Below are 26,833 nucleotides of genomic sequence, written 5' to 3'. Positions count from 1 at the left end.
AGCTCAGCTGATAAAGAATCTGCCTGCAATGCAGGAGACCCTGGTTTGATTCCTGGATTAGGAGGATCCCCTGGAGAAGGGATAGGCTACCCACTCCAGTATTCTTGGGCTTCCCTGGTGGCTCAGACAGTAAAGAATCGGCCTGCAATGCGGGAGACCTGGGTTCAGTCCCTGGGCTGGGAAGAACCTCCAGAGGAGGCTATGGCAACCCATGGAGAAGGAAATGGCAATCCACTCCAGTATTCTTGCCTGCAGAATTCCTGGCAGGCTACAGTCCACGGGATCACAGAGTCGGACACGACTGACTAACACACACCAGGTGATGCTGATAAGTGCTCAAATTTGAGCAACACTATTTGGCAAAATTTGGGGGGAAAAAACGTTGCTTTTTGAGATTTACTGAACTTCTCACAAAAGATACATCTCAGAGAAATGGCATTTGGGCTCAGTTTTGCCATCAACATATATAAAATTTAGGACAGATACAAGAACAGTTTTTTAAAAATATGTGGTTATTAGCATTTTGTATAATGTTTTATGGCCCAAAGGCAGGAGGCAAAACCTTGGAATTCTTTTATCTGTAGGAAAAACCCAGGAGTCACGGGCTACAAAGAACACAGCAGAGCCCTGGTTCAGTTCATCCACTCCCAGAAGGGGAGAGCTAAGCAATTAAGAATATCAACAGTGTGTACTGGTGACCACACACTCTCCCATGGCTTAGTGTAAATGTGTTCTTCTTCTTTCAATCCATTTCCTCATCCCCCTTCCTCTAAGGGAGGTTATCAGGCTTACCAGAATCATCATGGATTCCTCTTGACCCCTCTGCCCAAAGGCTCTTCCTGTTTAGTCACTCAGTCGTGTCCGACTCTTTGTGACCCCATGGACTGTAGCCCACCAGGTTCCTCTGTCCTTGGGATTTCCCAGGCAAGAATACTGGAGTGCATTGCCATTTCCTACTCCATCTGAGCAACATCCTGAGATCTAAATCAGAACCAGTCTGGACTGGAGCATCTGAGAGGCTCCCATTACCAAGGGAAAAGAGGCACTCATGATCCTGGCCACTAAGGGGTGGTCGGTGGCTGAACCTGAAAACGGGGAGACCAAGCCATCCTTCGATCACAGAGCCCTCATCACTGACAGCTTCGCTCAGGCTAGGTTGGAGCTCGAATAGAAACCCCTGCCTCTTGTGGGAGCTTCAACCACACTGCCCTACCTATGGCCACAGCACCCTGAACCCCCAGCCCCGGGAGTTGACACCACCTTCAGAGGCCTTTCCCAGGAGACTTTCTCTGGAGACACCAAATAAGGCATAGTGGCTGAGAAAAGGACCACACAGATTCAAAGTGACAAATACTTTTTAAAAATTTAAGCAGGGAGGTAAAAACCCTGGATAATTTTTTTCATGTGACATATGAAAAAAGCATTGCGTTCAAAAAAAAAATCAAATAAAACTAGAAGAAATATCTCTTTAAAAGGTATTTTGGAAACTTAGGCTAACTAAACATTTTTCCACAGTTACTACTTTTTTAGTTCGATTTTGGTTTTTTTTTTTTAATGCCGCACATGAGTTTTGCAGACTGCTAACAAAGAACCTCAATTGTCATAATTTTCTCTGTTTTTCTTCAAAAAATCTGCTGAATTATGCTGTAGTTAAATGATGCTCAGGGTTGCCAACTTACCCTTTTTTGACATCGTGTTTTCTTTGAGCAATTTTGGGGGCCAAAATACAATCATGAAGGCTTCTTTAGTTCTTAAAATGATCTCTGCAAGTAAGTTGGAGCGTTGCCTTGCCTATGACATGGAGCTGGTTATATCATCAGCAATTCAGAGATTCTAATCTCCTAATCTCAAGATAGTTTATTTCTAATTCTTTATCGTGATCTCAATAAGTGGGGAAGGCAGTTTTAAAAGAACATTTTGTTCTAGCCTTTCTTATTTTTCAAGCCAGCTTTCTGAAAACACTGAGTTCTTCAAATGTCATTTTATGCTGAGGCGATTTTGTATTCCAATACAAAGATTAATTATCACAAAGATCTGGGAGACAGATTTAAAATATGTATGTGTCCACCACAAAAATGCAGACATTTTGTGGACACAGCAAATCATTCTGCAAGACACAGTAACACCTGCAATATTAGGGACGCTGTGGCCCAGCAAACCTCGGGCTGTTCAGGTAACTGTCAAGCCGTAGCAGAGTTAAGGTTTGGCTGGAGGACAGCCTTTTTCCTACCAGGAAGAAGAATGACCCTAAACGATGTGGACTGGATTTCCTCTGCCCCAGCCCAAACCCTCACCTAGCCTCTATCCTGAGCACCTTTCACGAGCCCTGGGCTAGGAGAAGCTGGGACATCTCTTCCCACCCCATCCATGCACCCACAGACTTTCATGGATGTTTCTTAGAGAAGCAGGCAAGGAGTTTTACTGTTAGTTCACTACAACCACAGTCATCTAATAAAAGGAATCTAGCACAGCTGAGTGCTCTGCAGGTCAGTGAATCCCATGCCCTCACTTAACGGTGAGACCTGAGCCCAGTCTGGCTGGAGGACTTAGGACAGTGGACAGTTCACAGCAGAGAGAGGAAAAGCCTTGGACCATGGTTGACTCCACCGCGCCCTGGTCCTTGATTCTAAGTCCTGGTGTCCAGGCCTCCTCAGCTTCACAGAATGGAACCTGACCCCTGGGGCCAGTTCAGTTCAGTTGCTCAGTCATGTCCGACTCTTTGCGACCCCATGGACTGCAGCATGGCAGGCCTCCCTGTCCATGAGTTTACTCCCAGAGTTTACTCAAACTCATGTTCATTGAGTTGGTGATGCCATCCAACCATCTCATCCTCTGCCGCCCCCTTCTCCGTTTGCCTTCAGTCTTTTCCAGCATCAGGATCTTTTCCAATAAGTCGATTTTTCAAAGTAAGTGGCCAGAGTATTAGAGCTTCAGCTTTAGCATCAGTCCTTCCAGTGAATATTCAGAGTTGATTTCCTTTAGGATTGACCGGTTTGATCTCCTTGCTGTCCAAGGGACTAAAGGTGCAGTGCACTTTCTAGGGAATAACAAGATTCTGTGGCTGAAACATGGCAGGTTGGGAGGTGGGGCTCATAATCAGAGAAAAGGCTCGATTATTTTGAAGTTTTTTTATTTGTAACTTGAAGAACTTTCTAGAAGGTCAGGGTATCCATCAGTCATCAGGCACTGCCGTGATGTAAAAGTCCTCAAGAAAATTGTGACATCTTTGGGAAAAGACTCCTCCATGCAGGAAGTATGCCTTACATGTATGTTCAGTCATGTCTGACTCTTTGCGTCCCTATGGACTGTAGCCCACCAGGCTCCTCTGTCTATGGGACTCTCAAAGCAAAAATACTGGAGTGGGTTGCCATTTCCTCCTCCAGGGGATCTTCCCAACCCAGGGATCAAACCCATACCTCCTGTGTCTCCTGCATTGCAGGCAGATTCTTTACAACGGCGCCACCTGGGAAGCCCTAGTACGTGGTTGCTGCTGCTGAGTCGCTTCAGTCGTGTCCAACTCTGTGCGACCCCATAGACAGCAGCCCACCAGGCTCCCCCGTCCCTGGGATTCTCCAGGCAAGAACACTGGCGTGGGTTGCCATTTCCTTCTCCAATGCAGAAAAGTGAAAAGTGAAAATGAAGTCGCTCAGTCGTGTCCCACTCTTAGCGACCCCGTGGACTGCAGCCTACCAGGCTCCTCTGTCCATGGGATTTTCCAGGCAAGAGTACTGGAGTGGGGTGCCATTGCCTTCTCCAGAAGTAGTTGATATCACTCTAATTAAGAAACTCAGGGCTCTGGGTCACAGAGAGAAAGGGAGAGTGAGCTTAGAATGGAAAGACTGGTTCTCAAGTGGCAGTTTCCATGGCAAGATGGGTAACACTGCACAGTCCATCTGGAAAATATGGGGTGAATGACTCGTAAGTCTTGGTCACAGCTGTCAGTACTGGGGTAGTAACAGCCTTCATGAAGGGGTATCCAGAGTCAGCCTGGAGCAGCAGGAAGAAACCTGAGTGCTCTCAGTAACACCCAAAAATACTCACCCAGCTTAGAAATCACAGAGTCCATCACGAAGTTTATTGTCTTTAGACATTCGTCCCAGTAAAAACAGAACCAGTTCTTGGGAAAAAAAATCATTTGTGACCATAAGCTAAGTAATAAACATCCTAACACGAGAATCATCTTACAATGTGTTTCTTCAACCCGGCTGCCTGTCTTGCCTATTTCATATTCTTGTTCAGTCGCTCAGTCGTATCTGACTCTTTGTGACCCCATGGACTGCAGCACGCCAGGCCTCCCTGTCTATTTCTGCTTGCTAGCAAAAGCCGTTTAAGTTCCTTTCCATGTTCTGAAAACTCTTGTCATGCAGGGTAAGAACATGCTTTCTGAAAGAAATTATAAGACTACGGAGAGAGTGAAAATGATCTTTTCTTTTTTGGTTGTTTTTTGACAGTGAAGTGAAAGTCGCTCAGTAGTGTCTAGCTCTTTGCTACTCCATGGACTATATAGTCCATGGAATTCTCCAGGCCAGAATACTGGTGTCGGTAGCCTTTTCCTCCTACAGGGGATCTTCCCAACCCAGGGATCAAACTCAGGTCTCCCGCATTGCAGGTGGATTCTTCATCAGCTGAGCCACAAGGGAAGCCCTTCCAAATTTCACAATGTATTCACAGATGTTTCAACTCTTGTCCAGAGACCCTACAGTCAAACTCTGAGATTTTCAGAATCAGCGGTGTAGGACCTGGCCCTTCCTACTTGGTTTCCACAGTGGGAGCCACATGTCGAGCAAGGCAGAACCCACGGTGGGCGAGGTGGTCATCTCCTCCGTCACCACCAGGACCACCTGCTGATGCAGCTTTCCATCAGTTACAAAACTTACCTGCTGTTTAGATGATGACCGTCAGACTCTTCCAGGGGCATGGAAAATGGCCCTTCCCACTTGGTTCTCCCATCAACCGACCAGTCTATAAGAAGAGCCAAAAGACATGACTGCTCTGCAATTGCCAGGGCTCTAACTCACTCTTCTTTTGACATGTGGGAGTGTGTGTGCTCAGTGCTGTCTGACTCTTTGCAATCCCATGGACTGTAGCCCGCCAGGCTCCTCTGTCCATGGGATTCTCCAGACAAGAATACTGGAGCAGATTGCCATTTCCTACTCCAGGGAATTTTCCTGATTCAGGAATCAAACCTGCATCTCTTGCATCTCCTGAATTGGCAGATGGATTCCTTACCACTGTGCCACTTGGGAAGCCCCTTGTTTTGACATACTTACTACTAACTTCACTAAAATAGGATGTTGTTGGCTGATGGAGGAATTATAGACAAGTGAAAAGTGCTAATCTGTCTACGGAACTGTTTCTGTAGGTCACTGAGCCTCTGGTGCTGTGAATTTATTTAAAGATGATGTAAATTGTATTCTGGTGGTTTAGCCACTCGGTCGTGTACAACTCTTTCGACCCCATGGACTGCAGCCTGCCAGGCTCCTCTGTCCATGGGATTTTCCAGGCAAGAGTACTGGAGTGGGTCTCCATTTCCCTCTCCAAGGGACCTTCCCAACCCAGGAATCAAGGTCTCCTGCATTGAAGGCAGGTTATTTACCAACTGAGCTATGAGGGAAGCCCCTCAAATTGTATTCAACTGATTATTACTAATGAAACTGACGGAAGGAGATTTTGAAGTTTCAGGACAATGTCCTAAATCTGACTCTGTCTACTAGGTAAGAGCTCCCCATAGGGATGCACCTGGACTCGTCTGGTCTATATCGGTATACTGGGTCTAGACATCTCGTTTCCACTGATAAATGAAGCCCTTGAAGGATTATCCTTAAGGGAAATCATGGAAAGACTACTGGCCTTAGTATCCAGAGACCCAGGTTCAACAGAGTGAACTTGGGTAAGTGAACTGACACATGGAGCCCCAGGTGACTCAGCTATAAGACAGGGACGGTGACTACTCAGTGTTGTCCTAAAAATGATGTCAGATGAGGTGTCTGAAAATGCCTAGGACAACACAGTGCGTGTAGTAGGTGTTCAGTAAGCGTCTCACCAGCCCTCTCTTTAGCCTTGAACTGTTAGAATGCAGAGCTGATGATGGATGTCATGCAAGAACGTTGCCTGCTGAGAAGGGCTTGGTCTGTTTTGGGGGTGGGAGGCGTGGGGGCAGCAGGGGTTGAATAGAAGAAGTTGGAAGCCCCTATATCCCAGGAGAGAATGGGATTTAAAACAGGGAAGGTTTACAGGAGAGGGGACAGGTTTCACTCTGACATAGCCAGGAGCCTTCTGCTGAATCAGGGAATGGCTTCCTCAGGAGTAGGAATGCCCTCAGAAAGAGAAGACTTCAAGAACAAAGTCGAAGAGACAATTTGGAGGGGGTGCTGCAAAGATAAAAACATCGGGATATGAGCAGAATGTTAAATTCATTGCTCACTTAAAACCCATTCAGCCCTGATTCAGGGTCAATAAATATCTGTGTCTAGTCCCATAATTCAGTCTCCAAAAAAAGAAGAGGAAAAAAGTGGAGAAGAAGGAAAAAACAGAATTGAATATAATTTATAGCATTTGCATTTTAAGTATTTCCTTCCTTTTAAAAAGGCCCAGAGTTATCACAACATAATTAACAAACACACTATTCTGTTTTTTCAAGAGTTGTTACTGAAACACATAATGGACATGCTCATATGTGTTTCTTATAATAACAGATTCACTAATTCATAGTAAATTTAAAGACATGATCCTCTACATGAAAACATATATATAACCCCCCAGCAACAATCAAATTTCATTTAAAAATTCAGTTTTAAATGACACATCCAAAGAGAAATAGCACTTCTCTTATATCCAGCTTCCTCATTTTTCATATGTCGATGGCTGAGTTTAGAGTTTATATATAGAAGGGACATTTGTGTCATTAGGAGAACTGAGAATAAGTGTAGTGAAGTGACCACCATAAAGGACACAAGACTCGGAAATGGAGGGAAGGGGGTAAAGACGACCCTGGGAAGCTGCCAACACAGAGGCATCGTGGGAAACGTGGAGAATCACAGTGCTGCAGATGAAAGTGAGCAGGAGAGAATCTCGTCCTCCCTCCAAGACTTGTCGAGCCACTAACAGACAACATGCAATGAGGAGCGATGAACCATCAGACAATGCACCTTGGCAAGGATTTGCATTTGAAAATGGCTATGGAGATGGCAATAGCAACCCACTCCAGTATTCTTGCCTGGAAAATCCCATGGACGGAGGAGCCTGGTGGGCTGCAGTCCATGGGGTCACTAAGAGTCGGACACGACTGAGCGACTTCACTTTCACTTTTCACTTTCATGCATTGGAGAAGGACATGGCAGCCCACTCCAGTGTTCTTGCCTGGAGGATCCCAGGGACCGGGGAGCCTGGTGGGCGGCCATCTATGGGGTTGCGCAGAGTCGGACACGACTGAGCCACTCAGCAGAAGCATAGTGAAGATAATAGGTAAACAAGACATGTATGTGGAATTTTCTTACCTGGAAAGATATGATGGATATTGGCAGTTCTCAAACTCTGTTAGTCTCAGGAAAACTTCAGAAAATTATTGACAACTCTAAAGCTCTCTGATTTATCTAAGTTATATCTACCCATACATATCTTAGGAGAAATGAAAACTGAGAAAAATTTAAAACACAGGAAAATGCAAGCCTGCATTCCCATAGCTATCAAAACATCCCATATCATGCAGCTTCTGGAAAACTGCACTAGATACTCTTGAGAGAATAGTCAAAAAGGCAGCTAGCATCTCCGTATTGTTACAAAATAGTTTGACCTTGTGGACTCTGCTGAAAGGGCCCCAGGGATCCCTGAACGCACTTTGAGAACCTCTAATAACATGAGTTTTTGAGCCCCAGCTTGGGCTTGTCAGAAAAGGCAAAATGTGGGTCCACGATTCCCTCACCCGTCTCTCACTAGAGCAACCAACTTTAAAAATGCTTTTTTTCTTTTTAAATTTTATATATCTGGATTCTAGATTCATCTGCTTTTGAATATGGGGTCTTCCCTGGTGATTTAATGGTTAAGCATCTGCACTTCCACTGCTGAGGGCCTGCGTTTGATCCCTGGTCAAGGAACTAAAATCCCACATGCTGTGCAGTGCAGCCAAAAAAAAAACAAACCATATAATCCCATGGCAAAAGGAAAAAAAAATGGTTTTAAATCACTGGTAGAATGTGGGGCATAGGACATACATAACAGCTGTAAAGATGAGGAAAAAAATATGGTCTTCGTTTTTTTTAAAAAAAGGAAATATGTCAGTTGAGGCTGGATGGTTTGGTTGTAAGAGCAGTGCCAACATTAAGTTTCTTAGAATAACTTAAAAAAGTATCCAATTAAAAATTCATAAAACATATATATATCGTAGTAATACTCTATGTGACTACTTCAAAAGTAAATGTACTTATACAGAAACTATTAATTGAGTACCTACCACTTCCTGACTCTAGGATAGGATAGCATCCTGTGCTGTGCTTAATTGTGTCGGACTCCTTGTGACTCCATGGACCGTAGCCCCCCCACCAGGCTCCTCTGTCCATGGAATTTTCCAGGCAAGAATACTGGAGTGGGTTGTCATTTCCTCCTCCAGGAGATCTTCCCGACCCAGGGTTCAGACCCACAACTGTTGTATCTCCTGCATTGGCAGGTGGATTCTTTACCACCGAGCCACCATAATGCCCTTTTTTGTAGCACTAAATTGAAATCAGTGATTCATTTCAGAGTTTTCTAAGGGGAAAGGGAGGCTGAAAGAGCAGTAGCATCTGCAGTTGTGGTAGGAGTGCTGCGTGAACCCTGGCAGTTTTAAGAGAGGGTGCCTCCAGCTGGAAACCTAGACACCAACTCCCTCCTGAGGTCACCCCAGAGACACCGAGTTAGGCGGCAAATTTTAACAGCTCTGTGCTTCAGTTTCTCAAAGTGTGCCTCGTCATGACCTCCTTTCAGTATAAAGACAATAGTACTATCCATATGAAAAAGGCTGAGAATTTCAGGTGCTAATAATGAATTAAGTCAAGGTATTTGTCAACTTTTTGTTGAAGAGTAACAAACACACAGAAGTGTACACTTAAGACTAGCAGCACTAGCTTTAGTCCTAAAAGCTGATGCTGTTAAAGTGCGCCACTCAACATGCCAGCAAATTTGGAAAACTCAGTGGCCACAGGACTGGAAAAGGTCAGTTTTCATTCCAATCCCAAAGAAGGGCAATGCCAAAGAATGTTACAAATACCATACAATTGCACTTATTTCACATGTTAGCAAGGTTATGCTCAAAATCCTTCAAGTTAGGCTTCAGTAGTATGTGAACCAAGAACTTCCAGATGTACAAGCTGGGTTTCAAAGAGGCAGAGGAACCAGAGATCAAATTGCCAACTTTCATTGGATCATGGAGAAATGAGGAGTTCTAGAAAAACATCTGTTTCTGCTTCATTGACTACCCTAAAGCCTTGACTGTATAGATCACAATAAATTGTGGAAAATTCTTAAAGAGCTGGGAATACCAGACCACCTTACCTGTCTGCTGAGAAACCTGTATGCAGGTCAAGAAGTAACAGTTAGATCCAGACTTGAAACGACTGCCTGGTTCAGATTGCGGAAGGAGTGCATCAAGGCTGTGTATTTTCACCCTGCTTAACTCATATGCAAAGTACATTATGCAGAATGCCAGGCTGGATGAATCACTGGCTGGAATCAAGATTGCCAGGAAAAATATCAAGAACCTCAGATATGCAGATGATACCAGTCTAGTGGCAGAAAGTGAAGAGGAACTAAAGAGTCTCTTGATGAGGGTGAAAAAGAGTGAAAAGCTGGCTTAAAACTCAACATTCAAAAAACTAAGATCATGGCATCCAGTCCCATCACTTCATGGCAAATAGAAGAGGGAAAAGTGGATGCAGTGACAGATTTTATTTTCTTGGGCTCCACAGTCACTGCGGATGATGACTGCAGCCATGAAATTAAAAGATGCTTGCTCCTTGAAAGGAAAGCTATGACCAACCTAGACAGCATCTTAAAAAGCAGAGACATCACTTTGCCAACAAAGGTCTGTATAGTCAAAGGTACAATTTTTCCAGTAGACATGTACATGTGAGAGTTGGACCGTAATGAAGAATGAGCACCAAAGAATTTATTCTTTTGAACTCTGGTGTTGGAGAAGACTCTTGAGAGTCCCTTGGACTGCAGAGAGACCAAACCAGTCAATCCTAAAAGAAATCAGTCCTGAATTGGAAGGACTGATGCTGAAGCTGACGCTCTAATACTTTGGCCACCTGATGCGAAGAGCCAACTCATTGGAAATAAGACCCTGATGCTGGGGAAGATTGAGGGCAGGAGGAGAAGTGGGCAACAGAGGATGAGATGGTTAGGTAGCATCACTGACTTAATAGAATTTGAGCAAACTCCTGGAGATAGGGGCTTCCCGGGTGCTTCCCAGGTGGCACTACTGGTAGAAGACCCACCTGCCGGTGCAGGAGACATAAGAGACGAAGGTTTGATCCTTAAGTTGGGAAGAACCCCTGGAGAAGGAAATGGCAACCCACGCCAGTATTCTTGCCTGGGAAGTTCCATGGACAGAGGAGCCTGGGGGGCTACAGTCCATGGGTCACTAGGAGTCGGACACGACTGAATCGATTTAGCAGCAGCAGCAGGTGGTGCTAGTGGTACAGAACCTTCCCGACAATGCAGGAGACGCAAGAGGCATGGGTTCAGTCCCTTGGTCAGGAAGATCTCTTAGAGGAGGGCATGCAACCCATTCCACTCTTCTTGCCAGAATTTCCGGGTCAGAGGAGCCTAGCGGGCCACAGTCCATAGAGATGCAAAGAGTCAGACATGACTTAGCAACTGAACAACCACAACAGCCAGATCAAGAGGCGGAGCCCTCCTTGGAGTCAAGAGATGGACCCTCTCTGACCCCCTCAGAGCCACTGCCCAGCCCTACAGAAATGCCATGCTGGCTCTAATAACACAGATTACTTTTGCTATTTGGGGGCTTTGCATGCAAGGTACACTCTTTGGCGTCTGGCCTCTTTGACTCAGCGTTATTTTCTGAAGCCCAGTCGTGTCGTTGAACGTAATTGTAGACTATTCATTCTCAGGGCTCCGTAGGACTCCACTGTGTGAAAATTCGCCACGCTGTATGTATCCATTCTGTTGTCAGGGTATTTGAGTCATTTCATATACAGCCTAAGCCATAGGAAAGACCAGAGATTCTCTTTTATCCAGAAGGTCAGATCCGCAAATGAAATTCACCATCTCCTTTCTACTTTCAAATGTCCGATCAAAGGAAATCATTTTCCTCCCACGTCAGAATTAGAGCTGATCTGACCGTGACTTAAGTACTGAGTTAAGGAAGAGTTAACATGTAGACAGCCTGCTCTGGTGGACTCGTCACAATCCCAAAGGAAACTGACCTGACTCTGGATGATGACTGCGTTTCAAGAGGCCGCATGTCTTGGCTTTCTTGGAGGGACCACATCCCGCAGCTAGAGGGTGCTTATCAATGTGCCGATGAACAGAGGAGAAGGGGGGTGGGTGGGGAGACGGCACCCAAACAGGATACCAAAATAAAGGGCACCTGAAATGATCACTTTAGAAAATACGATGATGTTTACGTACAGAATAACACAATTTCTTATTCACACATCCCACCTGAGACATGAATCAGAGCCTTCACCTATGGCCATATGTCATCTTTTCCACTCTCGGTGGTTTACAGATGGTGGACTTTGAAGTTGAAGAAGAAGAAAAAAAGAACCAGAGCTGTCCTAAAAGAAATGAGGAAGTGAGAGCTCTGCAGTGTCTGGCCCGGGCGACAGCCCATGATGCTCTTTCCGGTCTCAGTAACATTCTGAATTTCCACCTGCCCGCCCCCTCTCTCTTATAACGCAGAACACGTGAAGTTAGAGCCATTCAGTCTCCTCACTCACGCTGGGTTAGTAGGAGCAGAGTGTCATGTTATTTTTCCAATTTTCCACAGTTCACGGGAGGTAAAAGAAGTCTGGCTGGAGGCCCTCCGAGGGTAAGTACCATAAATCGGCCTGTCAGTCAGCTGCCGGGCGGGGTCACTGGGCTTTGAGATCGTATCCAACAAAAACGGGTTTCACCGTGCAATATGCTACACGTAGTGTCACGAAGAGTGAACTCAGACAGCTTTGCTTTCATGGGAAGCCAGCGCTTCGGGGGCTCTAGGAATTCTGTATGTGTTATCTTTGTTTTATGTCTGCCTTAAGCAGCGTCCTGGGGAGCCACTGTTTTCCCTTCCAGGTTACATGAGAAAATCTGTGCAAAGCCGGCACATAGTGAACCCTCCTCCCAAAACACTAGTTGTCATGGTAGCTGTTACTCAGATTATCTCCTGATGGGAACTTAATAAATGAAAAGCAAAGTTTGGCGTGATGAAGATGTCAGGTTTAAAGCTTTCAGAAAGTAGTGTGTTCAGATGCTGTGTTTAATAGCGTAAGACATCTGGTAACACATAACTGACTTTAAATGAACACTTTTCTAACTAGTAGTTTCAGACTTTGTCTTTTGTCAGAGTGGGGCTGAAATTGGCCATTGCATTCCGTAGTTCCCTCCTCACTCTTTCCTGAATCATTTTTCGTAGACAGAGCCAAGGCCACACAGGAGCAAAATTCATCACTGGACCGTCAGCCCGAACTCCAATGAAGTTGACAAGCAGCTGCCATGCTGTATGTGCCCTGCTTACACTTACTGCCTCAGATTTTCTCATGGCAAGGGTCAAAGATGTTTACCTAATTTGACTTTTTTTCTCTTGTAGTCAAAAACACTAAATGCCTGTGATATGGAGACATTAATTGAATGTCAATCAGAGGTAAGAAAGCTGTTTTTCAAACTTTTTATCTGCACTGTGAGATAGAAAACTTTGTTTTAATTGAATATTATGCATGTTGTTTAGTTATCAGAATAGAAAATCAACATGATAAGTTGTAGTAAACACTAATATTAACTGAGATCTTGTATCATGATAAGCAAGATATTAATACTGATTCTGAAAAAAATTAATGGACAACTAACTGTTGATATGAATAAAATGGTGAATATATTTTGTGGGGAAAGACTCAGCAGATTTCTTCAATCATTAATTTTAATTAAATATATTTTTAGGGTAATATCAAGGAACATCCTTTGTTGGCATCATGTGAGAGTGAAGATAATATTTGCCAGCTAATTGGTGAGTTTTGAAAATACACTGATCTTTTATGTAAATGCTAACAACCAGTGTTCTTGGTTTGCCAAACCACAGTGCTTTACTAGGGATTTTTTTTTTTCGAAGTGTTCTCTTAAAGACCACAGAACATTAACACTTGTGTGGCAGGAAGGTCCGGCTCACTAGACAGCAAGTTCTGAGAGAAAAGATCCTCCCCAAGTCAACCTCTCCCCCATCCAGAGGGGCCTTAGTGGGGTTACAGATCTCCTGGCCACTTCTGCTCTGACAATTAAAGTGTGCATATGTTTCCACTCTCACCCTCCTCTACTGGAGAATGATTCTAAGAGCACATGAAGCAACTGTTGCTGTCTTAAATCCCAAAGAACCCGCCGTTCAGTCAATGTAACCCTGACCCAGTTCTCTTGAACTATAAGGACAAGCCAGTTCTGTATCCATCCTCTTCACTGGCTGGTATAAAAGGTATAGAAACATGTGCTAATGCATTTAGAAAGTATAGCTTTTTTTTTTTAATTAGGAAAAAAAAAAAAAAGAAAGGAGAGAGAGGAAAACAGAGAAAGAAGTAAACTCATGAGTGGTTATACCCATTGTGCAGACATCTTCAGGATTTTGCAAGGACAGATTATCCTGGAAAATTTTTCCTGAGCATTTCCAGTTGCCAGGTCTAGGTTCTAACCTCCCCGCCCTTTCCTAACACATCCTCTGGGAAAACCCTGCTGCTGACTGCAGACGGACTAGCTCCCTCTAGTGGTGGGTGCTAGCGCAGCCGCTGAGGTTTAACAGCCCGCCCCGCCTAGAGCCTTCAAAATGGTTTTGAGCAAGTCACTTCCTGTAAGTTTCGTTTTCTTCACTCGTCAGAGGAGGAATTAAAATAATCTGTTTCACATCAGAAATAGCCACCAACTATCCACCGTGGTTATTAAGGTCAATATGTTAAGATGGTTGTTTATGACCTGCCTCGTTGGGCTTTGCTCATTTTCTATAGCAAACAGCTGGTAAAGAGTAAAAACAGGAAAGGTGGAGACTTTGAGGAGCCTTGGTGTTGCTGTTGAGGGGCTGGTTGCCCTGGTAACAATGTGGTTGTTTTTGGGTTGATTTTTCTAGATTAAGGTTCACACCCTTTGCTTCCTCAGTTTTTCGAAACTGTTTCTCCCACATGGCAAACCATAAATAACAATATCTGTTGTCTTATGTGGATCCTTCCTTGCTTATCAGTACGTTAATCTAATTTCTCTTTGCCTTGTTTGCTTGGCCATAGAAATCAAGAAGAGAAAGAAGGTGTCTAACTGGCTCCTTCTCATGAGAAGGCTTTCTTCTTCATCAGATGTTTCTGCAGCTTCGGAGCCAGAATTGAAGACATCCCTTTTCGATCAGCCCTTGTCAGCCATCTGCAGTGACAACACGCTTCCGGGACCCATTCAGGTAGGCACACGTTCACCCAGAACCTACTTCAGTTTTCTGTGAAAAGTCCTCAGGAAACCTGAGTGGCTTTCTCATGCTAAACTTGTTGGGGTGGGGTTTTCCGTTTTTTCCCCACGTTTGGAAATGGTGTTCCCACCTAAGAATGCAGTCAGGAGGACACATGGTGGCTTACATTGTAGAAATTAGTTGTATTTGCCAATGAGCTCAGGTCAGTGGTCCCTCCATCCTTCTGACTTAATGGAGTGAAGAAGGCTGAAAATGTGTAGCTTCTGAAAAACCAACAGATTCATGAAGTTTGTGATCAGACATCCAGTGTTTACATGGAATGACTTGAGAGGAGGGAGGCCCAAAATCATTTTAGGCTGTGCAAATTCCAGCTTTCCCAATGTACCTGCTCTTAGAAAAACAGCAGTGTCAAGAGAGACGGTTGACAGCAACTGGACTGAAAGGAACCAGACTGGGATTAATAGTCTCTTGTTAAGACTGTCTTAGTATCCTGGAGAACTAACTTTTATGGAGAGGATATTGTATAGCAGGTAAAGTTAGCTACTGTTCATGTCCACTATGTAAAGTCTTTCTCCTACCGAAATAACAGATTTTTCCTCTATTGGTATCAGCAAAGTGTGTCTTCAAACCACGGGTAACCATTTCCTATTTCTATACCCCTTCCCTTTAGGATATTCTCACGATTCTATGCCTGAAAGGCCCTTCCACTGAAGGAATATTCAGGAAAGCAGCCAACGAGAAAGCCCGCAAAGAGCTGAAGGAGGAGCTCAGCTCCGGAGGTGTGGTGGACCTGAGAAGCCTCCCTGTGCACCTCCTGGCGGTGGTCCTCAAGGTGAGCCCCCAGCATCCATGCCAAATAGCAGGCTGACGGGCTCTGACACACTGACTCTCCGTGAACAAGAAACGGGCTCTTCGCCCCACACAGCAAAGGCAACTGATTGTGGAGTCGAACTGTTTTAGTTAAACCTTCATTTATTTGTATCAGCATCTTTGTTTCTGTGATCCCAGATTCCAACCAAAAAGTGTTGCACTAAAGTCTTCCCAGATTTCTCTGAGAATAGGCGCTGGGACTGTCCCACAGCCCAGTCCGTTCCCCTGAGTCTGGTGGCCCCTTGGCTGGTGGCCTTAACCGTGCCCGTTGTTAGAAAAGTTGCTGAGGGGCAAGTTGGGGGCAGACTTCAGGCTCCCTGGATGCAGGCAGGAAGGGGTGATGAGCACAGACTCCTGAGAGGGATCGAATGAGACGGAGGTTAGGATGGCAGCGCGTTACGTAACATGAACGGTCGGTCCCCTTCCTCCCTCCAGGACTTCCTCAGAAGTATTCCACTGAAGCTCCTGTCCTGTGACCTGTTTGAGGAGTGGATGGGTGCCCTGGCCAAGCAGAGCGAGGAGGACCGGATCGAGGCCCTGAAACAGTAAGTCACCCCTGCAGCCTCCGTCAGACTGTCTCCGCCCAGGGGTTCCTCACTGAACTGTCAGAGTGTTTCAAGTATGTTGCAACGTTGAAGGAATTTGAGTGGAATCGCTCACCTACTCCTAGAATACAAATCTAAAGGTACCCTGGAAATGTTTAAGAAGTAGCTTTTTTTTTTAGCCAAATGAAAGGAGGCACCTCTGTCAAAAGGTAGAAAGTGAACTTCAGTACTCACAAATCCCAACAGTTAGGGAGTCTAAAAATATAAATAGTTCAAGAAGGTATGAAACAAACTCACAGATGAAAGCCTTGGAGCAGGCTAACTAGCCACAGGTAGGAACCTGGGGTGGTCTTCACCTGTTCACATTGATGCCGTGCAAAGCAATGATTCTCCCATAAAACATCCCTTAGTAAATAGTCTGCAAGGGCTTGTTTGTTGACAAAATTCCATAGTGTATTTATTTCATATTCTTATAACCAACCAAAATGAAAACTCTATAAAAATAAATTCCAACAGCAACAGAAACAATACCAAGTAGAAATGAAAGTGTGACCTGTTAGTGCCTAGAAAATCTTACACACCTAACTTCACAATATCAGCACTTTTGCCAAATCCTATGAAAGTGTGTCTATATATGATTGTCTCACGTGGCTAAGTATTATCAATGACATATTTATTGAACTGAAGGCATTAGTATGTCTGTCCCAAAATAAGAATCCTGAGATTACAGTAAACTTCTGCTTATAGACACAAAGGTCTTTCTTAACAGTATCTTATGAGAAACGAATGATCCTTATGTTAGAACCACCATTTCTTTTTTTGAAAATATGAGGCTTTATAATTCTAATCGATTAGTCATTGTACCAATGTTGCCCTTTTGGTGCTGACCTCATTATTTTTATGAACATGCTCTTCTAAACTGATTTATTCTTCATAAACTTTCTCAGAATGGTTAAAAATGTGTCTTCTTCATTTGATGAGCACAGTTCAAACAAAGGCAAATGACTGTATTCTTTAGAAAAACCAGTCTTGCAGTATTAGAAGCAGAAAGACATTCTATAGGGCTAAATGGTTTCTCAACAAAATGATTTTCAAAATGTATTAAAGTTTACTGCAGGAGTTAATGATTCATAATCTAAGATCTGTGTAAAGAGTAAATGGCCATGTTACTGGTGTCAGGATCATAGAGGCCAGTTTTCTAGGGCTTCAAGCTCTTGTGGTTCACTGATTCATGCTATGTCAGTTGCCACTGCATGTATCTGAATGAACCTTTCACAATGTTTCTTGTGAAAACAGACCTTCCTCATTTTAAAGGAAGCCTGGGTCAGGCAGGAACTTTCAACTTGCTCCCCTCAAGCTAGATAGGCCATGAACCTCCCCTAAAACCAGCTTCCCCACCTCCATTCCAGGGTTGCAGATAAGCTCCCGCGGCCCAACCACCTGCTGCTCAAGCATCTGGTCTCCGTGCTCCACGTGATCAGCAAGAACTCCGAGGTCAACCGGATGGACGCCAGCAATCTCGCCATCTGCATTGGGCCCAACGTGCTGAGCCCGGAAAACGAGCACAATCTATCGCTGGAAGCCCGGAGAGACCTGAACGATAAGGTTTGTGCTCGGCTTTTTCTAAGAAACTCGACATCTGCTTGTCAGAGCCAAGCAGTGAGGTCTGCTGTGGCCCCAGGTCCACTATCTGGGTGCACCCACTGGATGAGACCCGGTAAAGCCAGGTCATCCTACGAGACAGAGGACGTGATGCCCATCTCTCCAGCACCGTTTCCAGAATGGAAAGGCCCTTTCACTTTGCTCTTTTTCATGCATCACACGAAAAAGTTCTGTCAGTTCAGCTACCAATCCGGGCAACTCCTTTAATGAACATTTTGGTTACTTTAAAGTAATACATTTTTTAAATTCACAAAGTTAAAAGGCATAATCTCAAAAATAATTTTCACAAAGGTGATTGTTACCAATTTTCTGAATGCTCCTCTCAGACACAGTAAACATCTGTTATGTCAGTTTTGAAAGTAAAAATGTTGGTTGCTCAGTCGTGTCTGACTCTTTGTGACCCCATGGACTGTAGCCCACCAGGCTCCTCTGTCCATGGAATTCTCCAGGCAAGAACACTGGAGTGGGTAGCCATTCTCTTCTCCAGGGGATGTTCCCAACCCAGGGATCGAACCCAGGTCTCCTGCATTGCAGGCAGATTCTTTACCACCTGAGCCACCAGGGAAGCCCATTTTGGCACCTCCCTAACTGCTGACCCTCCCTATGTCCCCCTTGATAACCTTCTTCCTTTAAAAATAAATAAAGATCTCATTAAGCTGACAAGCTGTTAACTTCTCCTCACAGGTTAAGACACTGGTGGAATTCCTCATCGATAACTGCTTTGAAATATTTGGGGAAGACTTTCCAGCACATTCCAGAATTGCTTCTGATGACTCCCTGGAACACACGGACAGTTCAGGTATGGAATGTGTTCTCAGTGGACTCTGACTGTGGGGTTAAGTTCATGCCTGGCTACAAATCCAGCCCAGTAACGTACAGCACCCCAGGTATCTGAAGAAGTTACCAACACACATCACCAGATCAGAGCAGACACAGGTCTGTAGGGAAGTCATCAAGCAGGCAAACTTTTCTCTTGAATTTTCCTGCACTATTTCCTCAGGCTGCAGCCTGGCACCTTCCCCTTCTTATTCTAAATCATGAAGAATTGCTCCTTTTACAGAGTAATCTTTGGCGAGAGGGTTGGGGTAAGAAACTTTTGTTTCCACACAATGGAATATGGGTCTAATGTGGGTCTGTTAAAGTAGGGATGAAAGTGAAAGTGTTAGTTGCTCAGTCCTGTCCACCTCTTTGCAACCCCATGGACTATAGCCCGCCAGGCTCCTGTGTTCATGGAATTCTCCAGGCAAGAATACTGGAGTGGGTAGCCATTCCCTTCTCCAGGGGATCTTCCCAACCCAGGAATCGAACCCACGTCTCCTGCCTTGCAGACAGGTTCTTTACTGTCTGAACCACCAAAATGGGGATGGATCCAATGAAAAGAGCCATCCAAACGATCAGCTTTTAAATCTAAGATCAATAAATTTTCAGTGAAGTGCTGTTTTCTCTCTCTTTTTTTCTCACCCTCTCTCTCTCTCAACCTCTCTCTCTTCATTTTCCTACTTATCTTCTCCAGCTCAAAATAGTAGACATGGAAAGAAACAAAACTTGGTAACAAGCCCCAAATTAGCTTAGCTTCACCGAATTCCCTAGTGCCATACTTGATGTTAGTAGGGTGGACGGTGCTAAAGTGAATTTCTAAAAGGAACTGAACAAAAACTCAACTGTCCTTACCTTCCCCCAGACATGTCGACCCTGCAGAACGACTCAGCCTACGACAGCAACGACCCTGACCACGACGTGGAGCCTGCGGGCTCCCCAAGCTCGCAGCCCCCAGGGCCCCCGGAACTGGCTGCTGGCGGCGTGGAACCCAGAGCCCCGCTGCGCCCTTGGGAGCCCGTGGTCAACACCACGGCCAGACTAAAGGGCTTCCTCGGGCAACCTGACCGGAGGTACTCGGACCCCAGCACCACATTCTCCCCGGAGTGCCTCGAGGGCAGAAGAGCAAACCCGAAACTCACGCGAAGCGAGGACGACTTCACTGCCGTGGCTCAGGCAGCCTCCCGCTTTGCCGGCGAGGAAGCCGAGGACCCGTTTCCAGAGGAGGTGTTTCCTGCAGCCGAAGGCCGGGCCCAGAGGCCCCGGGACCTGGGGGAGTGGAGCCCGACTCAGGGCTCCGTGTCACCGTGCGCACGGGTCCCCAAAGCCCCCTCCAGCAGCTCTCTGGACGCTTTCTCCGACAGCTCGCCCCTGGCCTCTCCTTCCAGCCCCAAAAGAAACTTCTTCACCAGACACCAGTCTTTCACCAAGGCTGAGAAAAGCAAGCCCAACAGAGAAATTAAAAAGCACTCCATGTCATTCTCCTTCGCCTCTCACCAAAGAGGGCTGACCAAAATGCGCAGCTTTGGAGCCACGAAGTCCAAGGGCTGCCCCCGAGACCAAGAGAAGCGAGGTTCCAAGAAAGAAAGCCAGCTCGCCGGCCGGATCGTCCAAGAAAGCTCGTCGGATGCCCCCGGCCAAGCCGTGCTGGGCTTTAACTCGGGGGCCTACGCCCTCTCGGTGGAGGATGTGTTCCGGCTGGTGGATCAGAGGCACCCCGGCCGCCCCCCCTCTTACGAGGAGGCCGTGAGGCTCCAGGCGCTGGAGCTCGCCCCCCGCGGGGGCCAGACAGTGGGCAGCCTGAGGGCCCGCGTGCTGAGCCTGGACGCGGGGCTCCTGCCTCCCCTCCCTGCCCACCCCCACGGGGACTCGAGAAACATCCGCGGGCCGGAGCCCCTGGACGGGCTCCGAGGGGGGCTGGGGACTGAGACCTGGAGGCAGAGCTGCGCCCCTAAGGACACGGCAGGACGGGTGATGGTCCCCGGGACATCCGAGCTGCAGCGGCTGAGAACCGCATCCGAGTCGCAGCAGAAGGGCAGGCAGGCCGTCCTGGCCCGGCGGTGTAGCCAGCCCGTGTTTGACGCCGAGCAGCTCCGATTCGCTAAGGAATCCTACATCTAGCCCCTCTGTACACGAGAACTGCCTTTAGACTCTTGTTTTCCGAAAAGTCGTGAATAAGCTCCTCTGGCAAGTTGTTTGAGACCTCCTCCGAGAGGACAGCCACACAACTTCACACCAGCACTCTGTGCGCCTGATTTGTACAACGTGTAGCGCGTGTATAAAACGCATTCTAGACAAGGCATTGGGTACACGTACGCAGATACGTGTACATATTTGTTTGTGAACTTGCGCCAAACTGCATTGCTGTTCTTTGCCTCCTGGAGTTTTGTTTTGTTTTGTTTTCAGTGGTTACTGTCTAAAAATAAGGTTTTCTTTTTTTGGCATTGCTTCAAAGGGCATGCCAAGTTTCTTATTTTCCACAAACTCCATTTAGGAGAAAAGGTCTAAGTCTCTTAGGAGTTTCCTCTAATAAGCCGCTTTGTGATCACCTCAGTAGGATGGAAGGAACAGACTGCAGGAGTAGAGTTCAGTGTTTGGAGTTATCAAAGGGCATTATAAACTCCAGCAAAAGAAAAAAAAAAAGGTTGTTGTTAACAATGCATGAACAATATTTCAATGTGTCCTTTAACTGTCTGATTTGAAATTTGGGTAAGTTAGTGAAAATGCATTATATTGTGCATCATTAACTGATGTCAAGCACTTTGAGTTTCTTTGTAGTTCAATAGTGTCTTCTCCGATAGTGTGGAGGAAATTACTTCATACGCATTGGGGCGTTTGTATGTAAAACTTCAATATTATCTCACTACAATAAATTGCCTTCCTTATTTCAAAGTAAACATGTTCATCCTTTACTGATATGTTGCCTCCGCTCCCTCAGTTCATAGAAACCCACCAGAAAAATCATTTACACGTTGGTTCATTCAACTAGCGTTTATTACGTCTGCCCAAAATGCAGGAGACCTGGGTTCGATCCCAGGGTTGGAAAGATCCCCTTGAGAAGGAAATGGCAACCCCACTCCAGTACTCTTGCCTGGAAAATCCTGTGGACGGAGGAGCCTGGTAGGCTACAGTCCATGGGGTCGCAGAGAGTCAGACACGACTGAGCGACTTCACTTTCACTTTCACCCTGGTGGTACAGTGGGTAAGAGTCCACCTGCCAATGCAGGGGACATAAGTTCGATCCCTGGTCTGGGAAGATCCCACATGTTTCGGAGCAACTAAGCCCGTGCACCACAACTACTGAGCCTGTGCTCTGGAGCCCATGCTCTGCAACAAGAGAAGCCACTGCAGTGAGAAGCCCGCCCACAGCAACTGGAGGTAGCCTATGCTCTCCGCAACCAGAGAAAGCCTGCGTGCGTAACCATAAGTATAAAAAAATTTTAAAGAAACAAGCATTTATTGACTACATTATTCTCCTTGAATAATGAGACAAGGAGTTCAAACCAGTCAATGCTAAAGGAAATCAACACTGAATATTCATTGGAAGGACTGATGCTGAAGCTGAAGCTCCAATACTTTGGCCACCTGATGCAAAGAGCTGACTCATAGAAGACCCTGATGCTGGGAAAGATTGAAGGCAGGAGGAGAAGGGGGAGACAGAAGATGAGATGGTTGGATGGCATTACCGATGCAATGGACATGAAATTGGGCAAATTTTGGGAGATGGTGAGGGGCAGAGAGACCTGGTGTGCTGCAGTCCCTGGGGTTGCAGGGTCGGACATGACTGAAGGACAACTCCATTGTTCTAGACTGATAGGCAGAGCAAGATGTGGATCTCATGTTTAAGAAAAAGAGACAAGCCCTGTTGTCTCTACAAATTTGCAAAACCATAATAATGTACCTTCTTTAAGCCATTTTTGGGCAAACAGTCACTCAGAGGCTAGAAAATTTAGTGTACAAATATCAGTATTTCCTGGTTTTAGTGACTTCAAGTTTTCAGTACTTTCAAAAATTGTATTTTTACAATGCTCAGTTTGCTTGATTATTAGCAAACACAGTGGTAAAACATCATACATTAGAACATTCATGCTCAATGATTAAGATATTTATCTGGTATCTTTGATACTGGGCTTTTATTTTCCTTACTTCATCAATTTTTCATAAAACACTGCATGTTTTTGATATGTTAAAGAAGGGTTTTTGTGTTGGCTAGCTACCAGATGGTGAAGACCCAGTCTTTTGAGAAGTGATTTATTAGTAACGTGTGGCATCTGGTCCCATTACTTCATGGGAAATAGACGGGGAAACAGTGGAAACAATGTCAGACTTTATTTTTCGGGGCTCCAAAATCACTGCAGGTGGTGACTTCAACCATGAAATTAAAAGACGCTTACTCCTTGGAAGGAAAGTTATGACCAACCTAGATAGCATATTCAAAAGCAGAGACATTACTTTGCCAACAAAGGTTCGTCTAGTCAAGGCTATGGTTTTTCCTGTGGTCATGTATGGATATGAGATTTGGACTGTGAAGAAAGCTGAGTGCCGAAGAATTGATGCTTTTGAACTGTGGTGTTGGAGAAGACTCTTGAGAGTCCCTTGGACTGCAAGGAGATCCAACCAGTCCATTCTGAAGGACATCAGCCCTGGGATTTCTTTGGAAGGAATGATGCTAAAGCTGAAACTCCAGTACTTTGGCCACCTCATGCGAAGAGTTGACTCATTGGAAAAGACTCTGATGCTGGGGGAGATTGGGGGCAGGAGGAGAAGGGGACGACAGAGGATGAGATGGCTGGATGGCATCATCGACTCAGTGGACGTGAGTCTGAGTGAACTCCAGGAGTTGGTGACGGACAGGGAGGCCTGGCGTGCTGCGATTCATGGGGTCGCAGAGTCGAACACGACTGAGCGACTGAACTGAACTGATATACAGTTTACAATGTTCTCATCCAGACTGCTCAGATCTGTTAATCCTGTTCAGATTTATTAGTGTCATTTAAATACCTTATTAAGCACCACCGATCATGCATAAATTTCCACCGGTAGACGTTCCCCTTCTAACCGCTGACCTAAGGAAAGCAACCCCTTCCCCATAATTGGACGTGTAACAGTGGTAGTTGGGACTTGCCTGGTGGCTCAGACAGTAAAGGCAGTTTTCAGCATCTTTCAGTTCAGTGCTAAATATTTCAGGATTGAAAGAAAAATCCTCCATCGTGTTTTTAGCAACTTCTCATTGAGAATCAGACAGTTTTCATCAATAGATGACTAACACGATAAGCTAGGTATTCCGCCTTACCATTGACCTGACCTCCACGCGACCCAACTCAGATCACGAAAACTCTACCCCAGTTTCCTTATTTTACCAAAGCAGGAGTAAGACTGAAAGTCTTCTATTGCATGCAAACAGTCTAGTTTATTGACAAACATTGATGAGCTTCTTGTAGTCAAAAAGCTACTGTATTTGCATAGTGGAGAAGAAAGTATGATGTGTGTATTAGTCACTCAGTCGTGTCTGACTCTTTTCGATCCCATGGACTGTAGCCCACCAGGCTCCTCTGTCCATGGGATTCTCCAGGCAAGAATACTGAAGTGGGTTTTCATCTCCTCCTCCAGGAGATCTTCCCAACCCAGGGATCGAACCTGGGTCTCCCACATTGCAAGCAGATTCTTTACCAAGCCACCCAATGCACCGTGTGGTATTCTCACTTCTTACCATGAAGTCCACTCACTTTTTAAAATAGGAGAGCCCTACCTGGTCTCCAGGCATGGTCGTAGGTTAGAGCTGCCATAACCAAGTATCACAAATGAGTAGCTGACACAAAAGAAGTGTACAATCTCACAGTTGTAGAGCCTAGACCTGAAATCAAGGTGTCAACAGAGGGCTTGTGCTTGCATTGAGATTTGGATGATATTAAAAAATGATTCAATAGACAAGGACCCAGAACAGCACAGTGCTGTCCTCCATGGACCCTGTAAGGGCCACAGTCACACATAGGTCTGACACTCTAATGCAAGGTGAATGGTAAACCAGGTTGGAAGCCATGGCCCACATTGGGGCTTTCAACCTGAATCCAGGTCTGACACCCACTTCCGAGCCACTGGACCTCTCCATCACCCAGAGTAACCCTGCATGGGTCAGCTTGGGAGGGATCCCGACCCTCTTACCAAGGGAAGAGGTGGGGAAGCGTGTGTATCTCACGTGCCTGTTGGTAGGTACTGGCATTCATGCTTGGAGTTCTGGCTGAACAGACAGAATTTCTTCCTCTTGAGGAAGGTAGGAGGTTTTTTCTCCTCCTACAAAGAAGGGGACGGGTGGGCTTCCGAATGCATCCAAATGAATTTCTGACTGCATGGCACACCGATTACCTCCCATCATGCCCTGTGCCCAGCACCGCTCAGGACTTGATCCAGAGTCTGTGGTTGTTAACCAAGCTGGGGGCTGGCCCTAGAACTGAGCAAACACAACTGCCTGCGAGCTCAAACCCAGCAAAAATAACCTATGTCACCCGGGGTCTCACAGCGTTGGAGTGGCAGCCATGGCTTGTATGCTAATGAAGCAGATAATAGTTACTGACCGCAGTGCTTCCCATGGCTGAGCATGAAAACACCAAAAGGGTGGTCAGCACTGTTTACCCTAATGCACTATTAAAAGAATACATTCTAGCTGAAGTTTCCTGATTGTGATCTCACAGGAAGGACCGCCAGTGCATGCTTTCCTCCTGAAGGGTCAAGTGCTGGAAGTGATGGAAAGCCACATCAGATGAGATCTCGCATATTTTGAGTTTCTTTCTTAATTGACTTATGTAAGATCGTAATGCTTTATTTACAAAGGGAGAATTACTGAGGAATCGGAGTATAAACATTTTGCTAGAGGCAAAAGTAAATCACTTTTTGGCATGGTATTTTAAATGTCTGCATCATGTCCTCCGGACAAATGAAATGTGAATGAGGAACCACCAATGGAATGAAGAGTTACCCTCTTCCTATTACAGGCTTCAAAGAGAGACCAGATGAGACTAGCAAACCTGAAGAATCCAACAGCTCGCCAGAAAAAGGAAACACAGAATGATCATATCTCTAGGAAAAGAAAGACAATTGTGTTGGCACAAGAATATGTGAGCCAGATTCACAGGGCCCGAGTCCACAGCCCAAATGGGTGACCAGGGATCAGTTTCCAAACTATCTGAGCATCAATTTCTCCCCCTGTGAAATGAAGATAGTCATAGCACTGCAGCAGTTTCGGAATGCACCTCACAGCAAACCCACATCACAACGTAGGAGAGGTCTGTATAACACAGCTTAAAATCCAGAAGGTGTAAAAGAAAATGACAAGTTAACACCGTCAAGATAAAAAATGTCTATATGAATAAAACACCATAAACAAAATCAAAAGACAAAGGAGAAACTTGGAAAAACATTTGCATCTTATATAACGGAAAAAGCACTAATTTCCATAATAAATACAGTTCCCATAGTTTGATAATGAAAAGAAACAAAATTGAATTCTTTCTATTGGAGCATGGTTGCTGTACAATGTTGTGTCAATTTCTACTGAACAGCAAAGTGAATCAGCCACACATGTATGTGTACATATATACCCCCCTTCCTTGGATTTCCTTCCCATTTAGGTCATTACAGAGCTCTGAGTAGAGTTCCCTGTGCTGTACAGAAGGTTTTCATTAGTTATCTATTTTATCCACAGTACTGTATATGTGCCAGTCCCCATCTCGAAATTCATCCCGCACTCCCTTCCCCTCTTGGTGGCCATGTGTTTGTTCTGTACAGCTGTGTCTCTATTTCTAATTTGCAAATAAGCTCATCTATACCATTTTTCTAGGTTCCACATGTATGTGTTAATAGATATTTGTTTTTCTCTTTCTAACTTCCTTCACTCTGTTTGACAGTCTCCAAGTCCATCCACATCTGCACATGGCACACATTTAAAATTCAGTTTTAAAATGTGAAAGTGATATGATCATAGAAAAAGAATAACAAATGGCCTTTAAACATTTGAAAAGATGCTCAATCTCACTCTTTTTTTTAAAGCTACACTAAGACACTGTTTCTCCCATCGGGTAGGCAAAACTCTAACAGTTTAATGACACAGTATGTTGGTGAGGTTGTAGGGGAACTAGTGATTCATGCATTCTTGTTGGAAGTGAAAACTGATATGACCCCTATGGAGCACAGTTTGGCAGTAAGTATTAAAATTACAAGTGCATAAATCATTTTTCTGACCAGTTCTGCTTCTAGGGATATACTTCATAAATAAGTTCTTAGGCATGCAAAATTATATGTAAATATTTTTAGCATTGTTTAT

At 45.2% G+C, this 26,833-nt stretch overlaps 1 protein-coding gene and 1 long non-coding RNA gene across 10 annotated transcripts in view; one reads left to right on the top strand and one right to left on the bottom strand.

Moving 5' to 3' along the window:
- Positions 1 to 21,413, top strand: part of TAGAP (T cell activation RhoGTPase activating protein) — an 88,345-nt gene extending 66,932 nt beyond the window's left edge. For 2 of the 3 annotated variants that reach the window (XM_059889625.1, XM_059889626.1), the window contains 10 exons: positions 11,987 to 12,028; positions 12,614 to 12,698; positions 12,788 to 12,841; positions 13,135 to 13,201; positions 14,454 to 14,617; positions 15,294 to 15,455; positions 15,929 to 16,038; positions 17,448 to 17,643; positions 18,385 to 18,499; positions 19,382 to 21,413. In XM_059889625.1, the coding sequence (XP_059745608.1) occupies positions 11,987 to 12,028; positions 12,614 to 12,698; positions 12,788 to 12,841; positions 13,135 to 13,201; positions 14,454 to 14,617; positions 15,294 to 15,455; positions 15,929 to 16,038; positions 17,448 to 17,643; positions 18,385 to 18,499; positions 19,382 to 20,637 (2,251 nt within the window). In that variant the 3' untranslated portion in view covers positions 20,638 to 21,413. Of the gene's footprint in view, positions 1 to 11,935; positions 12,029 to 12,613; positions 12,699 to 12,787; positions 12,842 to 13,134; positions 13,202 to 14,453; positions 14,618 to 15,293; positions 15,456 to 15,928; positions 16,039 to 17,447; positions 17,644 to 18,384; positions 18,500 to 19,381 lie in introns of those variants that run through there. The other variant, NM_001076823.1, reaches the window with a different exon arrangement.
- The window catches only part of LOC107132793 (uncharacterized), a 79,362-nt gene that overhangs the window by 35,142 nt on the left and 17,387 nt on the right, over positions 1 to 26,833 (bottom strand). For 4 of the 7 annotated variants that reach the window (XR_001501065.3, XR_009495887.1, XR_009495885.1 and 1 more), the window contains one exon: positions 4,878 to 4,962. The exons of 1 other annotated variant lie outside the window; for it this stretch is intronic. This is a non-coding gene — a long non-coding RNA (uncharacterized lncRNA). Of the gene's footprint in view, positions 1 to 4,876; positions 15,848 to 26,833 lie in introns of those variants that run through there. 2 more of the 7 variants (XR_001501068.3, XR_001501063.3) reach the window with 1 other exon arrangement.

The sequence above is a fragment of the Bos taurus genome, chromosome 9 (genome assembly GCF_002263795.3).
Source record: "Bos taurus isolate L1 Dominette 01449 registration number 42190680 breed Hereford chromosome 9, ARS-UCD2.0, whole genome shotgun sequence".
Lineage (NCBI taxonomy): Eukaryota > Metazoa > Chordata > Mammalia > Artiodactyla > Bovidae > Bos > Bos taurus.
The sequence above is the reverse complement of the archived record's forward strand: the minus strand, read 5'-3'. Positions and strand labels throughout refer to the sequence as shown.